Raw genomic sequence first — 26,389 nt, forward strand, 5'->3', positions numbered from 1 at the left:
CAGGCAGGTCCTCCGGGGTTTTAGAGGTTGCTGGCTGCAGGACACACCAGGATTCCGCAAGAGCAGGTTTGAAGGGGAGACCGGCCGGTAGGGCTGGGGGCAAGTCAGTGGGCGTCTTCCACTTGTTAGCTGCTGCACGGCTGTTCGGTCCTTCTTCTTCTTGTAGTTTCTTCTTGTGTCTGGAAGCAAGGCTCAGGGGTACCCCTAAATACTAAATTTAGGGGTGTTACAGGTAGGTAAAAAGTAGGGGTACACCCCCTATTATGCCACCCTCCAGTGGGAGAGGGGCATGAGCCTGTCCCTGTTTGGCTGAGTCCTCCCATCTACAAGATGGCAGGGAATGAGAGTTTTACTTCACCTCACCTCCCCCACCTGAGGGGTGGAGTTGGCAGAGCTGGGCACACCTCTCTTCCTCAATTGTTTTCCCCACCGGTTCTCCCGCCCACAGTGGAGGTCAGCACCACTGGGCCTGGGGAAGCTCACAAAGGCGGCAAGCCTTTGAAGCTTCCCCTTCGTGAACCCACCCTGCCCATCCTGGGGTGGAGACTTGGCACCTCGTCCCAGGATGTGCATTGTTTCAGGCCCCAGAGAGCAACAGGCTCTTGACCTAAGGGTCCAGAAACCTGTCTGGTGGTGGCAGCTGATAGCAGCAACTCAGTGTGGACACTAGTGGTAGGTTAGTTTTCAGGGGTCATCTCTAAAATGACCTCTGAGTGTATTTTTCATTAAATACCACACCAGCATCAGTGTGGGTTTAATGTGCTGAGAAGTTTGATACCAAATTTCTCAGTTTTCAGTGTAGCCATTATGGTGCTGTGGAGTTCATAATGACACACTCCCAGCACCATATACTCCTATTGGCAGCATTGCACTTACAATGTGCAAGAATGGACTTAGACATTGTATGGGGTACAGGGCTCATGCACCTGTACCCTCACCACTGATATAGTGCTCCCAGCTAGAGGGTTGACTGACCTATGCCAGGGCAGTGGGTTGTAGGCATGGCACACAAGGATGTGTACCATTTATATAAAGAACAATCGCACTCCTGGTTATGTTAGTAAGGTGAAAAAGTTTAATGGCTTGTATGTAGGCGCTATTTGGTACTTCCTTCTGAGTAAAAGGGATCTCAAGTAGACTCTGAAGCGTTATTCCAATCGTGGGTAACGTCCCCAAATGCACACAAGAAGAAGAAAAATTCCAGAAATGTGTTCCTTGTTTGTATCAATAAAGTTTTATTGAAATATTCCTTGAATTTATTCAGTGTTCATTGACGTTACTTTCACATCAATAATTCATTTTAAGCTTCAATTTTCATTGCCCAATGCATTTCTGGCACTTGGCCCTTCATTAGGGGCTCTATATACTGTCAAAAAAGGAATATACACAACTATTAATCCATGTATATGTATAAAAACATAATTCAAAAATAAGTAACCATGATATCAAATTTCCATCATTTAGACTTTTTAAACCTTATATCCCTCACTGTGTATGACCAAATTTTGTGCACGAGGGTAAAAAACAAGGTATTATAACCTAACATGCAAATTAAAACCACGTTTTGAATAGAGTGGAATGGTATACAATCGTCTTGATTAGTACATGTTTGTGAAACGGTATGTCATCCGCGGTGACCGGTGTCCCAAACACAACAGATATGGATAAAACGGTACAGCACGTCATGGAATCCTACCTTGGACCTGTAAAATATAGTGTATTCATTGCAGTCGTAACCCTGTTAAAACTCTCGAGTATCAAATGTCATGGTAAACATAGTTCTGAAATGATAGTTGGAACGTACGAGTATGAAAACCATTTAAGTAAGCGACTAGCGCATCAACAATGAGATACGAATAGTATGAAATAAATTCAATACCTTAATGCGGAGTGAATCGCGGTAATCCGCGGAGTAGTGGTTCGAACATCTGTGGATGAGAACCGTTACGTTAGTTTAACTGGTCTAAATCAATCAAACGTTTTCACGAGTGAAAGTAGAGTGAGAAAGCGTCTTACAGAAGACTGATGGAGAGACTGCCAGTAGGTTTTCCGTTTGTTTCGCGAAGAATCACGAAAGTGAACGCGTTATAATGCGAAGTTACGGGGCACACCACGTGGTAACTGAAAATAGACTACATACTACTCGAAGAAAGTAACGGAAGAAAAAAAAGGGAAAAAAATGATGTAAATAAGTGACGAAAGAAAAAAAACTATGTAAATAAATGTTAGGCGTCTCTCTGGAGAGAATCGCAAAGTCAATGAGTATAATGTGAAACAGGGAAAACGTGTGGAAATGCCAATAAAAACAGTGTGGAAATGTGGTCGACTAAATGAGGTGGTGACTGTATCTAAATGAATGACATATTAACAGAGAAATTAAACAACCTAGATACATGTCAAAGATATGTAAAACAATCTTACAAATCCGAATATGTTAACGTATACTGGATGGTAATCTCCTGACTTATAATCATCAGAAATGTGTAAGTCAATTGTCATGAGTGTGATACACGTTAGTACAGTAGATCATCACATCAAAAACATTATAAACAGCATTATAAGAAGCAATTCAGGTCAAACCGATCATTAAGTCTCTTCGGGTGAATCGTATTAAGGAAATTAATTCAAAAGATCTCTTGTCTCAAGAGATGTTGACTATTCTCTCTCCCGGGTAGGATGGATGGTTGTTCGAGAATAAGAAATCTTAATTGACTGGGAGTATGGTTGGACGTGTTGAAATGTGTTGCCAGTGGTGATTTCAAACTTTTTGTGCGGATATTACTCTTGTGTTCTATCAGCCTTGTCTTTATTTTTCTTTCATGTTTCTTGCCATAACTGTGGCAATTGTAACGCAATCATAAAAGGAAAGGAATTTCGACACCCCAGTCAAGGAACATTGATTAAACTAAAAGTTTCTGCTACCTGTGACAGTCGAAATGTCATCTACATGATTAAGTGCCCATGTGGCTTAGCATATGTGGGCAAAATCTGAAAGAAAAATAAAGACAAGGCTGATAGAACACAAGAATAATATCCGCACAAAAAGTTTGAAATCACCACTGGCAACACATTTCAACACGTCCAACCATACTCACAGTCAATTAAGATTTCTTATTCTCGAACAACCATCCATCCTACCCGGGAGAGAGAATAGTCAACATCTCTTGAGACAAGAGATCTTTTGAATTAATTTCCTTAATACGATTCACCCGAAGAGACTTAATGATCGGTTTGACCTGAATTGCTTCTTATAATGCTGTTTATAATGTTTTTGATGTGATGATCTACTGTACTAACGTGTATCACACTCATGACAATTGACTTACACATTTCTGATGATTATAAGTCAGGAGATTACCATCCAGTATACGTTAACATATTCGGATTTGTAAGATTGTTTTACATATCTTTGACATGTATCTAGGTTGTTTAATTTCTCTGTTAACCTATCATTCATTTAGATACAGTCACCATCTCATTTAGTCGACCACATTTCCACACTGTTTTTATTGGCATTTCCACACCTTTTACCTTTTTCACATTATACTCATTGACTTTGCGATTCACTGGAGGGACGCCTAACATTTATTTACATCGGTTTTTTTCTTTCGTCACATTTATTTACATCGGTTTTTTTCCCTTTTTTTTCTTCCGTTACATTCTTCGAGTAGTATGTCGTCTATTTTCAGTTACCACGTGGTGTGCCCTGTAACCTCCGCATTATAACGAGTTCACTTTCGTGATTCTTCACGAAACAAACGGAAACCTACTGGCAGTCTCTCCATCAGTCTTCTGTAAGACGCTTTCTCACTCTACTTTCGCTCGTGAAAATGTTTGATTGATTTAGACCAGTGAAACTAATGTAACGGTTCTCATCCGCAGATGTTCGAACCACTACTCTGCGGATTACCACGATTCACTTTGCATTAAGGTATTGAATTTATTTCATACTATTCCTATCTCATTGTTGATGCGCTGGTCGCTTACTTAAATGGTTTTCATACTTGTACGTTCCAACTATCGTTTCAGAACTATGTTTACCATGACATTAGATACTCGAGAATTTTAACAAGGTTACGACTGCAACAAATACACTATATTTTACAGGTCCAAGGTGGGATTCCATGACGTGCTGTACCGTTTTATCCATATCTGTTGTTTGGGACACCGGTCACCTCGCATGACATACCGTTTCACAAACATGTACTAATCAAGACGATTGTATACTATTCCACTCTATTCAAAACGTGGTTTTAATTTGCATGTTAGGTTATAATACCTTGTTTTTTACCCTTGTGCACAAAATCTGGTCATACACAGTGAGGGATATAAGGTCTAAAAAGTCTAAATGATGGAAATTTGATATCATGGTTACTTATTTTTGAATTATGTTTTTATACATATACATGGGTTAATAGTTGTGTATATTCCTTTTTTGAAAGTATATAGAGCCCCTGATGAAGGGCCAAGTTCCCGAAATGCATTGGGAAATGAAAATTGAAAGTTAAAATGAATTATTGATGTGAAAGTAACGTCAATGAACACTGAATAAATTCAAGGAATATTTCAATAAAACTTTATTGATACAAACACGTAACAAATTTCTGGAACTTTTCTTCTTCTTGTGTGCATTTGGGGACGTTACCCACGATTGGAATAACGCTTCAGAGTCTACACAAGGATGTGTACCATGCTGACTCTTCACTTTGTTCTGCACCAAAACACACAGCCTGCAAAGACAGTGTGTGTGTGTGTGTGTAAAGGTACAGGGCCTCTAAGGGTGGCACACTAATGCTGCAGCCCTTAGAGGTCTTCACTGGTCACAGTTCCCTGGGTACCTGTGGTACCATTTACCAGGGGCTGACGTGTGGCTAGAGATGCCAATTGGGTTTGTTTTGGGGAAAGAATACAGGCCCTGCAAACCTGATTGGCAGGGACCCAGGGCACATCAAGTCAAAGTGCATCAGTAGTCTGGCAGAAAGTGGTGGTGGGGTACTGAAACAGAAACTCACTTTCCTACAAGGAGCTCCACTGAAGCCCAGAGACAGAGTAAAGCACCATATTTTGAGAAGACCTATATAGTTAGGAGCACACCCAATACTTCTTAAAGACACTTGTTCTGCCTTTAAAAGGCCCAAAACAGAATAGTTGGAGTCCGTATAGGTTTGCACAAAACTGAACTGAGAGATGGGATATGTATGAGCACACAAAGGCTAATATATAAGGAGTTGCAGTGCATCTTGACATCAACCTAGGTACCATCCCCCTCGTTAGCTTAAAGTTTGAAAATCAGCATACAGAGTTTGAGGTTTAGCCCACCTGCGTGTGGACCTATGAGTGTTGTTATGCATCCATGTGTAAAAAATAGCTACTTTCTATTCAGAGCATCTTGACATCAACCTAGGTACCATCCCCCTCGTTAGCTGAAGGTTGAAAATCAGCATACAGAGTTTGAGGTTCAGCCCACCTGCGTGTGGACCTATGAGTGTTGTTATGCATCCATGTGTAAAAAATAGCTACTTTCTATGATTTTCTTTTTATTCCGTTGCCTGTGTGTATATTTCTGTGCACCTGTTGATTTAATGAGTAATAGTGATCTGTTAGTATGTGGCCCCCACTTTGGGCGGGAGAACAGGCGGGGAAAAAAGTGAGGAAGAGAGGTGTGCCCACCTCTGCCAACTCCATCCCTCAGGTGGGGGAGGCGAGGTGAAGCACAACTCTCAGTCCCCACCATCTTGCAGATGGGAGGACTCAGCCAACCAGGGACAGGCTCATGCCTCCCTCCCACTGGAGGGTGGCATAATAGAGGGTGTACCCACCCCCATGTTAGTCTGCTCACAGAGCAGCTCAGTGTTTGGGTGTGGAACTGTACAGGTGTTTGTGTATAAGCGGGCAAGGGAGTTTTGTGGATCTGGTGAAGTTGGACTGAATTGTTTTGTTTTCCATTTTTCCAATTCATTTTCAGGTTATTCTTCTAACACTGGAAATTGTAGTGTGATAGATAAATATGAGGTTAAAAGAGAAGCTTGGAAATTAAAAAAATTAAATTTGTCTGATGATTTTACACTTGGGTACCCACCTGCTGCATGTTGCTGAAAGTGTAGCTGAAAGTGTAGCTGTTGATATCTGTGGGCAGGTGGATATTAATGAATGTGCACAGAGTATTCTTGTAGACTTCTAGTCTATGGCCACTTTCTCTTGTCCACCGGCAATGAAATGACTTCATGCAAATCCTTTTTTTGTTAATTCTGCTCTTATTTAAAGTTAATCACCAAGTGAAAAATAATTCCTTGTTGTGGTTTGTAAACATTTGCAAATTTATAACGATTATACCTTTTTATAGAGAAAATAATTGTATTCGGTCTCTTTATGAACAGACTGGAGTAATTTCAATATTTTTCGCAAACTAATGATACCATCCTTCAACAGGTCTTGCTGAAAACTACAGCTGGTGATATTGACATTGAACTTTGGTCAAAAGAAGCTCCAAAGGCTTGTAGGAACTACATTCAACTATGTATGGAAGGTAATACATGGATGACTTCACCTTTTATTGGAAGTGGCTGCCCTCTGTATGTTTGTTGATATTTATGATTGCCTATAAATGTTTGACCAACAGTCTGTAGTATTCCAATGCTGAGCAGATTTTTAATTATTTCTTACTTGCTCCCTTTCAAACTTGCCATTTGTTAGAATGGAAAGTTATTATTTTGAGATCCAGAGTTAAATGTTTTCATGTGTTTTCTTTTTTTCCCCCTTCCTCTTTGTGACATAACGCTTTATGCACAATTCATTTGAGTAGGTTGGTTTACGTGACCTTATTGGATCCAATGTCCCTCTTTTCAAATGTGTAACTTTCGTCTGTTTGGTTTTTATGCATTGGTTTTAATGTATACTATGACACTTTGTTTTGTTGCAAATTAATTAAAGCAGAATGCGCCTTTTAAGCTACTAAAGGTGATTCATATTCCTCAGTGGTATTAATGCTTAATATCTTAAGAATTCTTGTTTATCAGTCTGCACTGAGTAGAGCAACCTCTTCAAGAGCAAAGCTGCCCTCTAAGTTGTTCTGACTCTTGTTGTCCATTGCTGCGATCAGCACTAAGCGGGGGGCATCTCAAAGTATGTTGCCCTGTGCCTGCCTCACACCTACTTGTAATTCCTTCTTCATGACCGTTCCTCCTCTAAAGGCTGCCATCTCAACAGTGAAGCGCAAGGGGGGCGTGGCCACGCCAGCAACGAAGAAGGCTGCTTGGCGTTGAAGCTCGCTCCTCCAGACTCAGCAGCAGGACTGACCCGGCACCTGACCCGGCACAGGCAGAGATGCAGTAAGGACCTTCTCCGGCACCGATCAGACTAAGAGCGAGGCGGCTGTGACCCCCAGAAGTTCGGCTACGGATCAAAGAGGAGCCGCGAGGAGGGGCCTGCTGCGGCCCGATCAGGCGCCATTTTCTCACCACCGACCCAATGGCTTGAGAGACTGGGCAGAGCACTGAGCACTACGATCGGGACCGGGCCCGCGATGGCGGTGAGTAACTGGGCGTAGCGGGGCAGCGGAGATTCCACCCTTCTCCCTGCTTTTGCAGCTGGAGCAGCCACGTCTAGCCCCTCCCTTTTTGCTTACTCGCGCCCCTTGCCATTCAGCTTACAAGCGGGGACAGGGCCCACTTGAAGACCAAAGCAGAGTGCACCAGGGCAAGCGGGGGCGCGAGGTGGAGTTGAGCAACGTTGGTGGTGGGGTGGGGGTCGCTGCCCACCGTGCCAAACAGCCCCGCCTAGCAGTGAAGCGCCCAACCGGCTCCCATGCACATCCTGCAAGAAACTTTGGTTTGCTGCCCAATCCTCCCCTGACCAGACACTGAAATCTGAATTGGCCTTTATGCTGGTGACTACATACTCTCTTGCCTTGCTGGCCCCCTTCAACATCGAGCTGCGGTGGTCAGGAATCCCAGGCCACTAAACTGTTTGCTACACAGCGGATTGCTCTTCAACTCTGAGCACAGACTTGTGTGGGTACGGCTATGAGTGTGGTATCCCTGGGCCATCCCCCTGACTCTGAGACCACGGCAGGCTCCTGAGGTGCACTCTATCTTGACAGTGAGGCCGCCGGCACAACACAGGCCCTCTTTGCTGAATAAAGGCGCTGATGATTTAACATTTGCTGCCGCCACACTCAAACTTGCGCATCGTTGTCACCCCAGTAATAGGCGCTGCTTTGCTCCTTGGAATCCCACAATTTTGCTCAGCTTCATTCGCTGTTTGTTGCTGCGGCGCACCTCGCCTACTGCCAGGAATAAATCTGTTCCAATTCGCCCTCTGTGGACCGTCTCCATGGCATGGGCTGCAAAGATCCTAAACAAGAGACCCTCCCCTTTGAAAAGTGTGTAGTAAGGGCCCCTTCAGAGAGTACTAGCATGGCGGAAAGCGCTCAAGGAACGGAACTCCCGGCAGATTCTTCCGCTGTCACCACCTCCATGCTACAGGAAATGAGGGCTGGCTTCAAGGCGTTGGATAGTAGGTTTGATGCACTTGACAAGAATCTTGCCAGCTATGGGGCTAAAATTCAAGTCCACGACAGGAGACTCGACGTGGCGGAGGCACGCATCTCGGACATAGAGGACGGTAATGCTCAATCCATTAAAAGATTGGAACGGGTCGAACGTATCCTCAAAGATGTGGCAATCAAAAGCGAGGAGCTTGAGGAGCGCAGTCGACGCAACAACATCTGCATCCTGGGGGTTCCAGAGACCACTGCCACTGGCCGTATGGACTTGTTTATGGAGAAACTGGTTTTGTGGTGGAGAGAGCACATAGATCATTGGGCTCACGGCCTAACCCAGGCCTCCCACCTAGACCCATCATCGCACGTCTCTTAAACTTTCGTGATCGAGACTTGGCTTTGCGACTGGCTAGGTAACCGGAGGACATTGTTTGGCAGGGTTCTAAGTTGTTCCTCTATCCAGACTTCTCTATGATGGGGCAGGACGCCCGTCGTAAGTACAATGGGGTGAAAACTGCCCTCCGAAACCTAGGGCTTACCCGTTCAATCGCATGTGGATGTGGGAGTCAGGGTTTGGATATTTGACACTGCTACTGACGTCAAGAAATTCTGCCAAGCATTCAAACAAAATAACAATCAGGCCTCGACGGGTAGTGGGAGGCCCTCTCCCCCGCATAGTGGCTCGGACGCTAGTGCAGACCTATTTTCCAGCTCTGGCACCGGCTAACATTCCCTGGCTGCTCCTGTCTCCCAGCTGACAGACTTATAAGGAAAACGTTATGCATCCTGGTATGATCCTTCTCTTGGCTGTTTGATTGCCATTGCGTTGCCACCCCCCTATGGTGTATCCCTTGGGACTGTTCTTGTATACACTGGGGTTCAGTTTTTGGGGACTGTCATTTAAGTATAAAGTCAATTTGCGCTCCATGTTCTATTATTTGTTAGCGATTGGTCTCACTCTGTTCGAAGAGAGGCTGGGTGCGGGATGAGGGGGGTGGATCAGGTTCACATATAAGTTCTTCGTTGGTTGCTGATATGTTCACTGTCACAAAATATTTTTCTTTGGCACTGCTTTGCTATGTCTGGTCTGTCACGTCCATCTAATGGCTAGACTGGGTAACATAGAGGACCCCTCCAGTCTGACCCTGATGTCCTGGAACGTACGAGGGCTCAATGACAACTGCAAAAGACGGCAGGTGATACAATACCTTATGAGACACAAGATTGGCATTGCATATTTGCAGGAAACTCACCTACCCAAAACAGATGCAGCACACTTCGGTGCCAGCTGGGGAGCACACAGATACTTCTCCAATTTTAGCAATTATGCCAGGGGCACAGTCATTCTCATTCACAAAAGGATCCCCTTTAGTCTTGGCACTATTATGCGTGATGCGGAGGGTAGGTACATTACTGTCACAGGCTCTCTAGTGGGTCAACGGACTGCCCTGGTTTGTGTTTATGCCCGAACACGTACTCCCCTGACTTTTTTCACACTTTGACCGCCCAGTTGACTAAATTAGAGCCCCAGCTATTACTGGTGGGTGGGGACTTTAATTTGCTCCTTAATCTTGGGTTGGACAGTACCTCTGTATCTCCTGACACTAAACCACGATCTCGACGCACCCTATTAGAAATGTGTGATCAGTTCTCGCTTTTAGATATTTGGCGCGAGCATAACCCCACTCGGACAGACTACACACATTACTTCTGCCAGCACAACACCTAGACTGCAATAGATTTTTGTCTCATTTCTCCTGCAGTTGCAGGCTGGTTCCGAATGCTTGAGACTCTCCCTCTAGTACCGCAAGTATCCCCCTTTTTAGCATTTTATCTGACATCTTATCTGACAGCTTGGGAAAACCTGGTCTTAAACGGGTGAAACAAGGAGAAATGCTTTATTTCTCCTTGTTTTTGCTGTTTCCATGTGTGCTGCGTTGTGCAGCACACATAGAAACAGCAAATTGCCATTGATTATGTGCAGGAAGGTGAGCCTTCCAGCAATTAAACAATCAAAACAAATGTTTTGCAACTTCTATGTGTGCTGCTTTAAGCAGCACACATAAAAGTTAAAAAAACGTAATTTTAAGACTGTTTATGTGCAGGAGTGAAGATCGTCCTGCACATAAACCATCTTCCCTTCAATGCAGACGCCCTTGCCCTATGGTGCAGGGGTGCCTGGTTTGCCGCTAGGCTGCTAAGTTTAGTGCCAGCGCAGGTGGAAACGCAGGGCTGCACCATATTGTTGGAGAAAAGTTGAGCCAGCACCAGGGATGAAGTCACACAACACCCAATACGTTTTGTTCCCTTTAAAGGAACTTCATCAGGGCAAAAGGTTTTTGAGATGGACCATGTTCCATTTGAGGAGTCAAGGCTATATTGAGCCCAATTGGACGAACAACAGTGGCATCCAGTTTCTAGATGACTTCGGCACAGCATTAATGCTAGGTTCTGTTTGTCGCAGTAGATCACTCTGGGTTATACTCATTATGGCCTTGACTCAGTAAATGGAACGTGGTCCATCCCAAAAACGTTTTGCCATGATGAAGTTCCTTTAAAGTAAACGAAACGCGTTGGCTGTTGTCCTGTGTTTTTATACAAAGAAGAAAATGGAATTTGAAATGACCATACTGGCTACAGTGTGACTTCATCCCTGGTGCTGCCTCCACTTTTCTCCAAGTTGTGTCTCTGGATTTCCAGTGAGACCTAACTACAGCAGGTCTCTGTGGCGATTGGCACAGGACTCTATTATTTTGCAGACTTTAAGATTGAGGTGCTTAACATAGTTAGCTGCAGGATCAGTAGTTTTTGGTTAACTGCACCATATTGTTGTAAATATGGTGCAGCCCTGCGTTTCTTAAGTGGCGGAGTGCGGCGTTAAGCCAGGAGAGCTAACGCTGCACTCCATCACTTTGTTGTAAATATGCCTGGGTCATCCCTGAACTTTTTGCCTTCCTCCTATATTTTTTCTGATCTGTTGTTGGCTATTTTATTATTCTGGGCACTTTACCACTGCTGATCAGTGCTAAAGTGCATATGCTCTCCCTATTGTAAATTAATGTATGAATTAGTGACTCCATGATTGGCTCATTTGGTTTACTTGTCAGACCCTAGTACAGTGCACTGAGTGTGCCCAGGGCTTGTAAACCAAATGCTGCTGGTAGGCGTGCAGCACTGGCTGTGCCACCCACAGAAGCAGCCTTGTAAAATGTGTCTCCGGTCCGCCATTGCAGAGCCTGTGTGCAGTCTGGTACTGCCATGTTGACTGGGCAAGTGCACCCACTTGCCAGTCCCTAAACCTTCCTTTTTCTTCATATAATATAATATATATAATAATATGGTAGGCCCGAGGGAAGGGTGCATTGTAAGTATAAGGTAGGACAGGCCCTGGTGTGTGTGTGTGGCATGTCCTAATTACAGCCATTTTCGTTTTTCACTATTGCAAGGCTACCTGTTCTTTATAGACCAGAATGGGCTTTTAGAATTATTACATTTTATAATCCTAACTGACTCAGAGAACATGGCAGATATTCGAGTTTAGTATGCCTGGACTCAGAATGATGAAATACATCTTTTAGTAATGTGTGTTTTAATATTCTGTGTTTGCAAATGCCACTTTTAGAAAGTAGTTATTTGCTTGCCTAACCTTTCAAGCCTGCCTCTGCGAGGTTGTGTATTCCTTTGTCTGGGATTTGTGAGTGACAGGGCTCGGGGATTCCAGGAGACAGGCTGGGGCAGCCCAGTGGTGAATAGAGAGATCTGCATCTAGATGGGAGGGAGGAGTTGCACCTGGTACCTGAATAGGGCTGGGCCTTTCCTCTACAAAGCCGGCTCCACCCCCTGTGGTGCGTCTGATGTCTCTGCCCTGCACACTGAAAGAAGAGGAGTCCTGTAAACAAAGTGGTCCAGGACTGTACTTGCCTTACACAATGCTGGCTCCACCTCCTGTGGGGCGTCTGATGTGCCTGCCCTGCGCTGTGAAAGGAAAGGAGAATTCTAGTTAACAGAGTGCTTCAGAACTGGTTTGGACTGGGCACAGGCCCCTCTCCCCTGAGAGAACAAAGGATTTTGGGGTATAAGTATTGGGACCCTGATCCCAAGAAATTGGATTACTTTTGGACTACAAGAAGAAACCTTTGCTGAGGAGAGGAACCTGAAGAAACTGAGGAGAGACTATTCCCAAGTTGAAGTGCTGCTTGGGTTGTAGTGTATTTCCTATATTCCCAATAGGCTCTGCCCATTGAAAGAATATATCCTATAGATGTGATGTAGGACTTCTGTCGACCAGGTCTCTATCGAATATATTAAACTTAATAGAGTGCTAGCTAGCTCAGAGGTCACTAGAACTTTTCTCAAGTTCACAAGAAGGGATTCGTTTCTGACAACCTCATAAACATGACAACTTTGTTTCCCCAAGAATGAACTGATCTTCAGAGTTGTGGAAACAATAGATAGATATTTCACTCAGTCAATTATATATGCTTCGTTTCACCAGAGGTGCAGAGAAATAGATAGACGGGCGTTTTCAATAAAAGGATTTATTGAACAGTCTTCTTTCTCAAGCATAAGAAATGAACTGCTACAATCGTAAGACTGGTTGCAAAATATAATGCATACAGTAAAAAGAGTAAAATAAAATAATACTGTAAGAGCATTGTATGGTTCCTAAACCATAGATAAATACATACATAAATAACAGAGGCTAAAAGTACTCAACTGGTGCTACTAAAATACGCCTACCCCGATGTACCTAACCTAAGCTTAGTACGAGGGAAGAAGTTAGTGACGTGTAGCATAAATATAGTATTCTTTTGCCAAGAATTTGTCCAAGATTTCTCTTAAGGTCTAATCAGCTCCGTACCTTGATTTGGAATGAAGAAGGTCAGGCTCAGGACTCGATTTCCCTACAACCCGCAAGGGTAGCTTGGAAACACTGGAGCTGGATTTCTCAGCAGGAGAAAAGACATCGTCTCTCTTAGTGCGTCTGCTGGAGGGTCTTCTTCCTTCGGCATTGCAGTAGCAGGACGCGTCGGGCAAGTAGATAGTCGAACTGCTCCAAACCACTGTGTGTTTGCTATGGCAAGTGTGGGCATATTTATACCTTGAAGGTGCCGAGATTGACGTTAAGGTGGACGTAATAACCTCATCAAAGAGTCTCAGTTCTTTGAAAAGTCCATGAGTTATTGGAGAAGTCAGTATTCAAGCAAGGGGAAGTCCCTAGCTGCTGAAGCCGAGTTTTCCAAGAAATCATTGTAGATTTTTTCGGAACTAGTGGAAGTAGCCCTGCCGTATTTGGACTGCATGAGCTATGTCTAAATATGGTAATGATTTTTATGCCTATATAAGGATATGGTGATTTATCCATACTAATATAATAAAGAGAGAGCCCAAACCTTTGAGGCGGGTAATCTCAGGAACTACAGCACCAATCACAACACCGCGCAATACAGCGTTGGAAAGGGCAGTTGCAGCAGAAGGACATAAGCTATGCAGACGCCCACCATATACATTTAAAAGGTAAAAGAACTGTGCCAGCAAAGTAGTCCCTTGTGGGCGTGTCTGCGTTGTGCTGTGGGCGTGTGCTGGGGACTTGACAAACGCTGGGGGCGTGTGGTACGTTCTGCCCTTCATGCCATGTCTCATATCGTGTGCTAATCCCATCCTGCTCCCTTAAAATACCCCAACACCCTTAAACACTAACCCATCTTAACCCTATAAATATACCCTCTACCCCAAAACCCAAACCTATCCCTAAACCCTAAAAATACCTCTGTACCCCAAAACCCTAACCTAGCCCTGAACACTATAAATACCCCTGTACCTCAAAACCCAAACCTACCCCTGAACCCTAAAAATACCCATGTACCCCAAACGTAGCTCTGAACCCTTAAAATACCCCTGTACCCCAAAACCCAAACCTACCCCTAAACCCTAAAAATACCCCTGTACCCCAAAACCCAAACCTAGCCCTGAACCCTAAAAATAACCCTGTACCCCAAAACCCAAACCTACCCCTGAACCCTAAAATACCCCTGTACCCCAAACCTAGCCCTGAACCCTAAACCCTAAAAATACCCCTGTACCCCAAAACCCAAACCTAGCCCTGAACCCTTAAAATACCCCTGTTCCCCAAAACCCAAACCTAGCCCTGAACCCTAAAAATACCACTTACCCCAAAACCCAAACCTAGCCCTGAACCCAAAAAATACCCCTGTACATCAAAACCCATACCTATCCCTAAACACTAAAACGACCCCTGTACCCCATAACCCAAAACTATATCTGAACACTTAAAATACCCAAACACCCCAAAACATATACCTCAGTACCCCAAAACATCTACCCCTATACCCATACTTACCTTATCCAAACATTTTTAAAAAACATGCTTTTACCATTCATGCATTTACAATGAATTTCGTTGTAAATGTATGTGTGGTAAAAGCATATAAAATGTAATGCCATGCGTTATAATGGCATTGCAAAGTCATGGTACTTTCGTAATGAAAGTATGAGGAGTGATGGTATGCGGAAAGAAGGTTGCAGAATAATGGGTGTTTACCCTCCCCCGGTATGTACATTGGTGGCACGGCGGCCCACATCTCCAGCAACATACTCCTATTTTTTCACCACCCATTTGAAAAATGCACATGTCTCTCTCATTGATGGCGAGCACCGACATACACTTTTAGACACACCTCCCGCCACAAGTTCAAGAATTGCGAACTTTAGAGCTGGGGAGCTACGTTCGAATCTCGGCATCAGCTCAGCATCCTGTGATTCCAGGCAAATCGCTTTGTCTCCCCGTGCATACCACAAATGAATGTGTTCTTCTGTAATGTAAATTGTGCTCATGCCATGTTGTCGAGTTCGTGCTATATAATATTGCAAGGAACAATAAAGTAGGGAAACTCAAATTCACACACTACTGAACGCGCACTCTTAAGTGCATCAGCAGTGCATTGTGAATCGGAGCGTTTTACAGGCCTGTCACAGATAAGAAATGCTATCAAAACGAAATCCTACAAAACAATATACTACTGGCTGGCAGCAATTCATACCCGGACAACGTCGGGACGGGCTGCTAGTACTTATATAATTGCATGAATCAGGAAAATTACAATAGGGTCCTAAAATGTTACACAACATCCACTCCACGTTATCATGTTCATCTAAGTTCAAGTACTAAAACATATAATCTAGACAGAGCATGTGTTTACAATCCCACCCAAAAATACATAAAATGCATTAAAAAATAGTTGTACACATAAAACGAGCATTTGTACAGTACGCATTTAAAAGCAATGATTTCATTGTAAGCATATGATATGATATTAGTAATGCTAACCGAATGAATCACGAAAATTACATTAATGAAATGGCTCTTAGTTACAGAAGGGAAAAAAAACAAGACCATCCCATTGCAGAATATACAAGCTATTTTTGGTCTGTGGATTAGGTCAATATCGTTCCTGGGAAGTATTCAAAGAATTCTTGTTCTCTAAGAATAGTTCTACTTCAAGCAGATTGTGCCAAAGGTCATTGTGTTTTGGAAAAAGTCAAATCAAATCGTAGAAAAATACAGTTCCAAAGTTAGAAGCTTGTTTTGAAAAAAGTGAAGGTCGAATTTCAGAGTTCAAAGAACGCTGTGTGCTAACTTCAAAGGTTATTCTCGGTGTCAGGAGAAAACATTAATTTGTCAAGGCTGGCAAAGAAATCGTCTACTGCAGTAGATGAAAGTTGAACCACTTCATTAAGAAGATTGATTGTACACAGATGTGAAACATCGCCGTCAGCGTCATTCGCATTAGCATTGTTCGCAGCAGATGGTACCTGGGTGCCTGTTGGTCCGCGCATGTCACCTTCAGTTGTAATTACCGGTGAGATCTCAATGAATGCCGTCATCAGGATCGGTAGCCGTTGGGGGCAACACAGTACATGAGCCGTCACTGGACTCAGTAATGAGATGCCGGGTTTTTAGAGACCCGGTGGTGCCAGGGGACCACACCCGAAGACCTCTGAGTTCTCCCTGTTCTGGACTTACAGAAACACAGAGTCTTCTAGTTGAAGTCAGTGATCGAGTTTTATTGGCTGCAACCAAGTAACATGCGTCCTAGAAGTACGACAACACGGGCCGTAAGTTCTCAGGAGACTGTTCGTTTTTACAGAACCAGCCTTCTCCTTATATACATAAATAACAGCTGTAGGCAAGAATTCTTGAGTTTATGATATGGCTATACACATATTTCTACCACAATACAAAGAGCGAAGTCATGCTGGTCAGCACATATTTTAGATGTCCAGTTTGTGATGCATTACCCCGCCAGATCCAGAACTCCCATCAGATATCGATGAAACACAAATAAGGTTGGTCACCCTCCCATCATAAAACGGGTCATAAACAAGAGTCATGGACAGGTGTATGTGTATGGAAAACAGGGTCTGTATGTAGTGGATGGTTTATGACATGTTGTGCCTTGATGATATCTTGCTTGGCCACTGGGCGAGGAGCTGCCCAAACAGGCTGGGCTGGAGGCAGTGGGGACAGCTTCGGCCAGGTCATGGGGAAGTCAGCTACTGAAGGACTGGGTTCTTTTGGACCCAGCGGTGCCAGGGCACAACACCTGAAACCTTCGTGGGTAACCTGCTCCGGCGTACAAGTCACAGAGACACGGGACACTTCCTCTGACGTCAAAGATTCAAGGTTTATTTGCTGCAGGGAACACAGAGATCACGACAAGTACACAGCGTGCAACTTGGGGAGACTGCTTCAAATTGGTTCTGTGGATCGCTCCTTTTATACAGTTTTTACCCATAGGGTAACATTGAACACAAAAGTTTACAACCCAGTTCCCACAATTAACCCCCAGAGGGGTCGCTTTGGTCACTTTGAAACACATGAGGTCCGGAACATGAGTGCGGAAACATTTGGCGGTTCCCAACTGTAAAAACCATATTCCCACCATTAGCAAATTCCAATCGGCAGTAAAGTAGATCGAAATAGGAATGAAGACAGGTGCAGAGGAAAACGGAGACAGTGGGGAGATTGAAAAGGGTGTAAAAAAAGGAGGTAACGGGAAACACGAGATACAGGCATCAAAGGGACGTGCCTAATGAGATGCACGGCTGAGACAATAAGTCCGTGCGGCAAGATGAGCCTCGAGCGGCGCCATTTGCCTTACAGTAGCATCCCCCTCGTCATAAAGACATTTACAAAGAACATGTGTCTTCCGCAAATATCTTGGGAGTCCCAGGGTCGCGAAGCGGACAGCGTCCGTTCGCTGGCTACTTGAGGGCAAGAGACAAAATGGATGCCGTATCTAAGATGGAACCCGTGGGTACAGATGAAAAACCCACGTAACAAACGAACGGGTTAAGTTAGCACAGCGAAACTGCGCACACTTACTAAACTCGTCCTTTGCGGTTCATAGATACCAGACTCGACCATATTCGTGCGAGTCGAAAGCACCACTTACAATTGTCACGGAACCTCAGACGCTCCTTTTGCCCTCATGTAGGCAAGCACTAGTCGGAATCATATTCGATATTCATCAGACCCTCGAGATGTTGTTGTAGCATAGCTCTGTCCAATCGAGTCCCCTTGGTAACAGATGGTTGTCTCATACACGTTGTAGCACAGAGGCCACATAAGGCAGGACCACACTGTACACAAAGGCAACACGTGAACAGGAACACTACCACAACTCCAATGATCATCAGAATTTTCCAACCCCAAGTCGACATCAGGCCCCAAAACCATCCAAGTAGCGTCCAATCCCCTACATCCACGTGTATGGATTCGGAGATCTTATGCAACCTCGAGATGGCTTGATAGACAGTAGGAGCATTATCTGGAATGAAAATGCAGCAGCTCGAATGGATCACCTTACATACCCCACCGCGATCTGCTAGGATGACATCTAAAACCATTCGGTTTTGTAACGTCATAAGCCTCTCCGCCTGAAGTTCTGTGGCGATATTACCAAGGGCACTGGCAGTAATATTAGCTGTCGATTCTACCACTCGAGTCAACTGTCTCAGGTTCCTACTATTAACCATAGGTCCCCAAAACGGGAGGAAACCCTTGAAAAAGTCTCCTGCCTCTTGACCGGCAGTGTCCTCTTCGCTAATTACGCCTCGCACAACTCTAGTCCTATGATAATCGGCATCTACAGTGAACGTCGGAGGCAACAGATTTGCAATAAAACATGTGCCCATGAAGTCTGCGGGCAACCATGTGTATGCACGATCATAACAGATAAAGTAGGTACCCTTGGCAGCCAGAAACACAGGGGATGAAAACATCGGCAAAATGTAATTTTCGATGCAACCACTTGCTCCAAGTCGGGCTTGCGATCTTCGGCCACGACCCATGATACAAAAATTACCAGTGTGGGGTACGACCCATATTGGAGGCGAGCTTTTAAGCTGTTTTTCACTAGTGAACACACTATATTCACCTCTACTTAGGACCCTATAGGCTTGTACCTCTTCCTCAGGGATAAGCGAATAGTCATGGATCTCACTCTCCATATCCTCTATTGCTATCGATAAAGGCTTCTGATACGAGGTAGGGCCAGAGTAGGGGGAATGTGGTTCTCGAATGGGGTGGAAACCCAGTGCACTTCGAAACATTGTTTGGAATGCTCGAGCTGACCCTTGGGAACTATACGGTAACACCAGATATGGAATTCCCTTATCTGTAGTATGTGGCATCAACCCACACACCCAACAATTAGTAGTGTTAACCACTAACTGATGCTGATGAAGGAGCTGAATAAAGGAATTATTGCGGAATTCTACACGTCTAGCCTGCTCGTGTTCCGGTAACATATGAAAGGAATGGGGAGAAGCAGTAGTGGTAAGATTAGGGTAAGGAGTAGGAGTAGGTGTAGCTGGTAAGAAGTAGGACATAGTGTAATACACCCCACCCGCCAATAATGCAGAAGCAGTCAGAAATAACATAAACAATTGAAATATGAAGCATTTAGTACGACTGAGTTGCTGCAGCTTGAATCTATAGTCTTGAGCTCCTTCCAAATCATTCAGCTTCGAGAATGCCATTCCCTACGACCGTCCGCAACGTTTCTTGACGCACTCCGTTCTGTGCAGCAATAGTCAATCCCTAGGAGTTCCTAGGAACCGACGGCCTCTAACCTAGCGTCAAGACCTGCTGTCCAGAAGGAAGTACGCGCGCGGCCCTACGGCCTTCAATACACAATACGTATATTCAAGCACAAAGTCTCTCTGCTGTAAAATGAAAAAGGTACAAGGAGGAAGCTTAATATATGTACAAAAATTACAGTGATACGAATGTTCAAAACTGATCACGGGAAACGGGGATAATGCAGCTTTCTATTTCAGCAAAGCAAGAAAATTTTATTTGTCCTTAGTGTGAGATCGCAAAGAATATCGATGTTTCCCGGGACGTGTCTGTTCGTTGAACAAAGGATCTGTTGAAGAGACAGCGTCCTGCTGATCAGTTGATTGATCTGGTCTCGAGTCTTTTGCTGACAAATGTTCAACAGTGGCTGTCTGCTGCGCTGAGGATTCTCCAACAGGCTGTGCGTCGCTGAAAGGCACAAACACCGGCAATGTTTCTGTCTCTGATGATGCAATGCCTTTCCTTACCCACGGGTCTGCCGGCAAAGGAATAGGGACTCGCTTACAATGGGTAGCATGTACCCAATTTTTCCGCCCCTCAAGACGAACGGCAGTCCTCGTGGCCAGGAGCACCTGGTAAGGTCCGGTAAACCGGGGGTCCAGATTGTTCTTTCGTGAAAAGTTGCGTGTAACCACCCAGTCTCCGGGCTGGAGCTGGTGGCCTGGACCCTCCGTCTGCGTCGGCAATGCGTCGTAAACCTGTTGGTGAATTAACCTCAGTTTAGCAGTCAAGTCATGTAAGTAGTCAATCAGCATTGGATACTCAAGATCAGGAAATATCCCTGGCCTAGGAACCCCCCACACATTCGCAGGACGGCCGAACACTATTTCGTAGGGACTAAGCCCTATTCGGGAGTGTACAGTCGCCCTAGTTGACAGTAATGCTAGAGGCAAAGCGTCAGGCCACGAAAGACCAGTCGTAGCCTGAATCTTCGCTAGCTTTAGTTTAAGGGTGCCGTTGTACCCTTCTACCAATCCAGCTGACTGGGGATGATTGGCGCTATGGAATTTTTGATTAATTCCAAGGCCCTTACACACACTCTTCATCACACTTCCCACAAACTCACTTCCATTATCTGACCACACGACTCTAGGCATTCCATACCGAGGAAAATATTCCTTCAGTAGTATTTTCGCAGTAGACAAAGCAGTATTGTCTCTGAGAGGATAGGCCTCGATCCATCGGGAAAATGCGCAAACCACAACTAAAACGTATTTCAGGTTATTGCATCGCTCCATATGGATGAAGTCCAATTGAATCACCTCAAAGGGATGCGAAGGAGGAGCAAAACTGCCAGGGGGAGTTGGGGTTCCTTTGCCAGGATTGTACATTATGCACACCATACAATTCTTCACCAACCGTTCAGCACATTTCGTAATTCCATCATTCTTCCACACAGGCGACAACAACTTACAGATACCTTTCGCGCTAATATGTGCCAACCCATGTGCCATTGTCACAACGGCCAGTACATACGCGTCAGGCAACATCCATCTTTTCTGATCCGACAAATCAATCCAACAACCATTTGCATCCAACTTTCCCGTACTTTCCTTCCACTTCGTCTTCTCAGTGTCGGTGGCCTCGTTCTGAATTGCTTTCACGCTCTCAACAGTATTTTCACACATACTTGATTCTGTAGGCCACCTGACCGAACTCGTCACATACATTCGAGTGCCAAGGTTCCGGGCAGTCTCCTTAGCAATCTCATCTGCAAACGCGTTACCACGACCAACATCATCCGTCACTTTACGATGTGCACTACATTTAACAATCGCAACTTGCTTAGGCAAAGTCAATGCATCCAAAAGATCGTTCACAAGCTGGCCATGCTGTATCTTCGTACCGTGCGACGTCAAGAAACCACGCTCTCGCCACAATCGTCCAAAGCTATGCGCTACACCGAACGCATATTGACTATCAGTGTACACATTCACACGTTTCCCTTTCGCTAACACGCATGCTCTAGTAAGCGCAATCAGCTCCGCAGCTTGGGCAGAATTCTGATTCAATCTTGCAGTTTCAACGACAGTATTCAATGTTACAACAGCATAAGCAGTAGTCACATCACCATTCGGTAACTTGAAACATGACCCATCCACATACAGAGTGCCATCCGGATCTTCCAATGGGGTGTTTTTAAGGTCCACTCGACCTTTCGTTTCCTCTTCTGTCCGCAAGTAACAGTCATGTTCTGCTACTTCATCTGCATCTGGGCTAATTGGTAACAAAGTTGCCGGATTTAGGACATTACAACGTTTTATCTGAATATGGCTTGCCAAGAGCGTCAATTCGTACCCAGACAACCTCGCACTCGTCAAGTGCTGAGTTTTCGTACGATTCAACAAAGTATCGACTGCATGCGGAACCATCACCGTAAGCATATTATCCATGACCAATCCTGCTGATTGTCGGATGGAGACCGCAGCTGCCGCAGTTGCTCTCAAACAACTCGGCAATGCTCTAGCTACTGGGTCCAAGGTCGAGGAAAAATATGCACATGGACGTTGCTTACCACCGAAAGGTTGCGTTAAGACACTCAAAGCACAACCTTCCCTCTCGTGAACATATAGTGTAAACGGCTTACTGTAGTCAGGGGTACCTAACACAGGAGCCGAACACAATGAATCACGTAATTCAGAAAAACTTTTCTGACATTCTTCCGTCCATGGTAAAGGAGTTGGAACATCCTTGCACGTAAGAGCCACCAATGGTTTCGCTAGCAATGAAAAATTAGGAATCCACTGCCTGCAGTACGATGTGATACCTAGAAAGGCACGCACATCTCTTTGGGTTTGTGGCACAGCCATTCGCGCAATCGCTGCAATTCTCTCTGGGGTCAATCTCCTTCCCTCCTTTGACAATAAGTGACCTAGATAGGTTACTTCTTGACAACAATATTGGAGTTTAGAAGGTGACACCTTGTGATTTAGCTCACAGAGATGTTGCAGCAACGACACTGTAGCAAGCTCGCAAATGTCCTTAGTATCAGCAGCCACCAATAAGTCATCGACGTATTGGATTAAGGCCGCACCAACCGGCAACCGAAACGCATCCAGTTGACCCTTCAAGGCTTGGCTGTAAATAGATGGACTTTCACAGTAGCCCTGAGGAGCGCGTTTGAACCGGAAGCTACGCCCACCGAGAGAGAAACCGAAAAGGTCCCTGCTCTCTTCGGCAATCGGGATGCTGAAAAACGCATTTTTCAAATCAATCACCGAAAACCATGATGCCGTAGCTGGAATCAGAGTCAGTAGCGCCGTGATGTCGGGCACAACAGGGAATTGAGGAACCACAATTTTATTTACCTCCCGTAAATCGATAACAAAACGATAAACAGGCGGTTTGGTAGGATCAGTACGTTTAAGAATGGGCAGTACAGGGCTATTGCACACGTTTCCCCGCGTCTCCTCAATAACATCTTTCCCGATCAAGTCATAAATGATCGCTAACAGTGCTCGTTCACCATCAAGGGAGATACGATATTGGGGAATACGTGGCAATCGCACATTCGATTTCAACTGAACAACATAGGGAGAGATATCAAGTAGGCCCACATCATTTGGACCCGTCGCCCACAAAGACGCAGGAAGAGAACTCAATTCCGGTGGAAGCCTATCGAGAGACAAATACATAGGAGAGACAACCCTCTCTCCTAACGTAAGCTTTACACCCACAGGAGAACAATACAATGTTGCATACAAACGTTTAAGCAAATCCAGGCCCAAAAGATTCTCACCACAACCCGTGGTTAAAATCAACGGAGCTTGGAGCTCACGTGGCCCAATTTGAAGGGGCAAAGGGCGAGAAACTGGATTGCTAACGGGGGCGCCAGAGAATCCAACGGAAACATTTGTTAAGCCAGACAAAGGTGCGCCAGGGAGTTTCGAATGCATGATAGAACTTTTCGCTGCACCAGTGTCCAACAGAAAAGGCTCAACGACGCCCGATGTAGCAACTGCGACGTAAGGCCCTCTCTGATCAACCGGAACTGATACCACTCCCTCTCCTTGTCTATGGCTGTCCTAGTAATTACTGTCGTCAGTTCCCTGATCGACGTAATAATCGTCTACATTGTACTGCGCAGATCGTCCTTGCGACGATCCACGTTGATCGAAACAATTATTAGAATTAGATGAATTGTCTGAGCGATCATTTTGAGCACCACGACCTCTACCACGTGATGCCTGCTGTGAACCACCACGGCCTCCTTTAGACGAATTACCACTATTACGTTCATTTAGAACAGGACAATTGAACTTGATGTGTCCCTCTTGTCTACAATAAGCACATTGATTATACCCTAGCGAGGATCTTTGGAAGGAGGAATCGTTACGCGACTGTGATCTATTCGATTGCGACTGCGACCTATTCTGTTGAGGCGCATTCTGATTAGAACGCGGCGGATACGCTTGTTGCAGCAACACTTTAGTCTTCAGCTCTTTTGTCTTTTTGTCAGCACGGTCATTCTCTTCTTTTTCCCTATTTTCGTAATATTGTGCCGTAGCCAATATCTGAGCTGAGGTAGAAACGGCCCATGCACTCTCTGAATTCTTCAATTTATTGCTCAAATCGGGCAACAGATTTGAAACAAATTTATCCACAAACAACCTCTGTCCACCCTCAGTACCCATATCCTGTCCACTATGGTCAATGAATGCCTCCTCAAACCTCGTAAAGAAGTCGGAAACACTCTCATCTTTCTTTTGTTTGCAAGCGGACAGTTTGTCCCAATTTACTCTCATAGCTGGCATAAGCGTTTTCATTAACGTAATAATTCTCTGAGGGAGAGCAGTGATCAATTGATCGGGTTTAGTAGCAGCCACTTGTCCAGCATCTGCCGCTGTAATGGCAGCCCAATCACCACCTAATTCATTTGCGTGATCTTGGTGACGAATCTTAGCCCATACCGGCTGCGGTACAACGTTGCCAAACAACATGTCGATATCGGCAAGATTCATCACCGTAGCATCTACGAGCTGCGATAATTCCTTATAATACCCTGTAGGATTTTTACGAGGATCGGGCAAAGATTGTTTCACCTGAAGCACTTCCGATCGTTTCCATGGGAGGTGTATCCACACTCGCTCAAAGTGCGCCAATACCGGAGGATTAGCATTAGCATCAGCTGGTATCCAAACCGGCGGAACTTCACGCATAGGATATTGGCCAGACTCGTCTTGTTTTTCAATATCCTCAACAAACAGTGCATGAGGAATAGGAGCGGGACGAAGAGATAGCAACCGCTCAATAGCACGTCGGACATTAGTATCCACTATCAGCCCAGTTGCGAACTGAAGCCGAAGGTCAGACAGGGCGGTCAGCACCTCGTCAGGCGCATCGGCCGCTATCTGGTCATGTAGGAACTTGCACATCTCATCAAACACATACCTTTGGGTCGGTATGTTGAATTGATTAAACGTTTCGAGAACAACACGGGGTGGATTTCTAAGGGGGTTTACCATCCAACCCATCGCCATATTATATAGTGCAACACGTTCTCTGTTTCCAGGAAGCTGGCTACGTCTCTGAGGACCATCGGAGCTAGCAGACCCATGAACAGGTCCGTGCGACTGAAAGAAACTAGCTGCAATAGGAGAATTACGACTACGAGTAGAGGGAGAAAGATAAGACACAGGACTAACAAGAGAAGGAGTAGAAACAGTAGCAGCAACAGGGGTTAACAAAACAGGAGCAGTAGCGGGAGCAGGAGTATGTGGAAGCGGAGGAGCAGTAGGAATAGAAACAGACAAAGGAGCAGGAACAGTCGGAAGAACGGGTGCAAGTTGAGGAACAGGTGGAGGAACAATAGGTGGAAGAACAGTTACGACAGGGACCACAGGAGCTGCGGTACCCTGAACGTACGGAGGTGGCGACTTCATTAGGTAGGACATTAAAGAATCCTCAACTGCCTCTTCCTTCTTATCCGACTCCGTAGGTAAAGCAGGATAACATTTATCTATGGTCATACGCTGTAATCTCTCAAACACTTCCTTATCCTTATCCTCCTTATCACGCTGGAACTGCTCAGCTTTCTTCACTATGGTAGCAACATTATCTCGCTGATTACGTTTATTCTGTCTGATTTCTTTCTGTCGGGCTTCTTTGCGCCACAACCGAAAGGCATCAAACATGGCCGGCCTAGATTTACGTTCGAACAACTTCATTTCTAGATTATCTAAGATTGATGCTTCGAAGCTACCGTGAGGTGGCCAACGAAGGTCGCCGTCTTTCTTTGTATATTTAATCCAATAATCGTTAAAGGTAATCGGGCCTAGCCCATGTTTGCTATATAGATCATAAGTAGGAGTTCCAACCGGAGGTATCGGACACGAGTCCTCCAGCAGGGAATCCGCACCACAGGGTCTGAAACAACTAAACAAAGTACTACGACCAGGCATCTTGCACACTAGCCGAGTTTCACAAACTTCAAGGGTCACGGGATTTACCAAGTCCCAGCAAAGAACAAAACCCTCGGTTTTTTGGCGGCTGCAGTCGTCAAATAATACAACAACAAAGTACGCTAGCAAAGTGTCACCGACAAAAACACTCACACAGCGTGAACAACAAAGACACTTGCTAAAGTGTCAACAACCAAAGACTATGGGAGCGACCCACAAATACTTAACTCAAAGATCGATGGCGTCACCAGGAAGGCCCGTCTATCGTCTCGCTCTACCAAGGTCTACGCCAGGCGCCAAAAACAGGTCTACAGTCAGGGCAGC

The 26,389-nt window shown here is 45.0% G+C and overlaps 1 protein-coding gene across 1 annotated transcript in view; it reads left to right on the forward strand.

The window, feature by feature from the left end:
- CWC27 (CWC27 spliceosome associated cyclophilin) overlaps window positions 1–26,389 on the forward strand; it is a 1,011,903-nt gene that overhangs the window by 49,323 nt on the left and 936,191 nt on the right. The window contains exon 2 of the mRNA XM_086960691.1: window positions 6,430–6,526. Coding sequence (XP_086816817.1) covers window positions 6,430–6,526 — 97 coding nt within the window. The remainder of the gene's footprint in view (window positions 1–6,429; window positions 6,527–26,389) is intronic.

This window comes from Lissotriton vulgaris, chromosome 3_1 (assembly GCF_964263255.1).
Source record: "Lissotriton vulgaris chromosome 3_1, aLisVul1.2, whole genome shotgun sequence".
Taxonomy (NCBI): Eukaryota; Metazoa; Chordata; class Amphibia; order Caudata; family Salamandridae; genus Lissotriton; species Lissotriton vulgaris.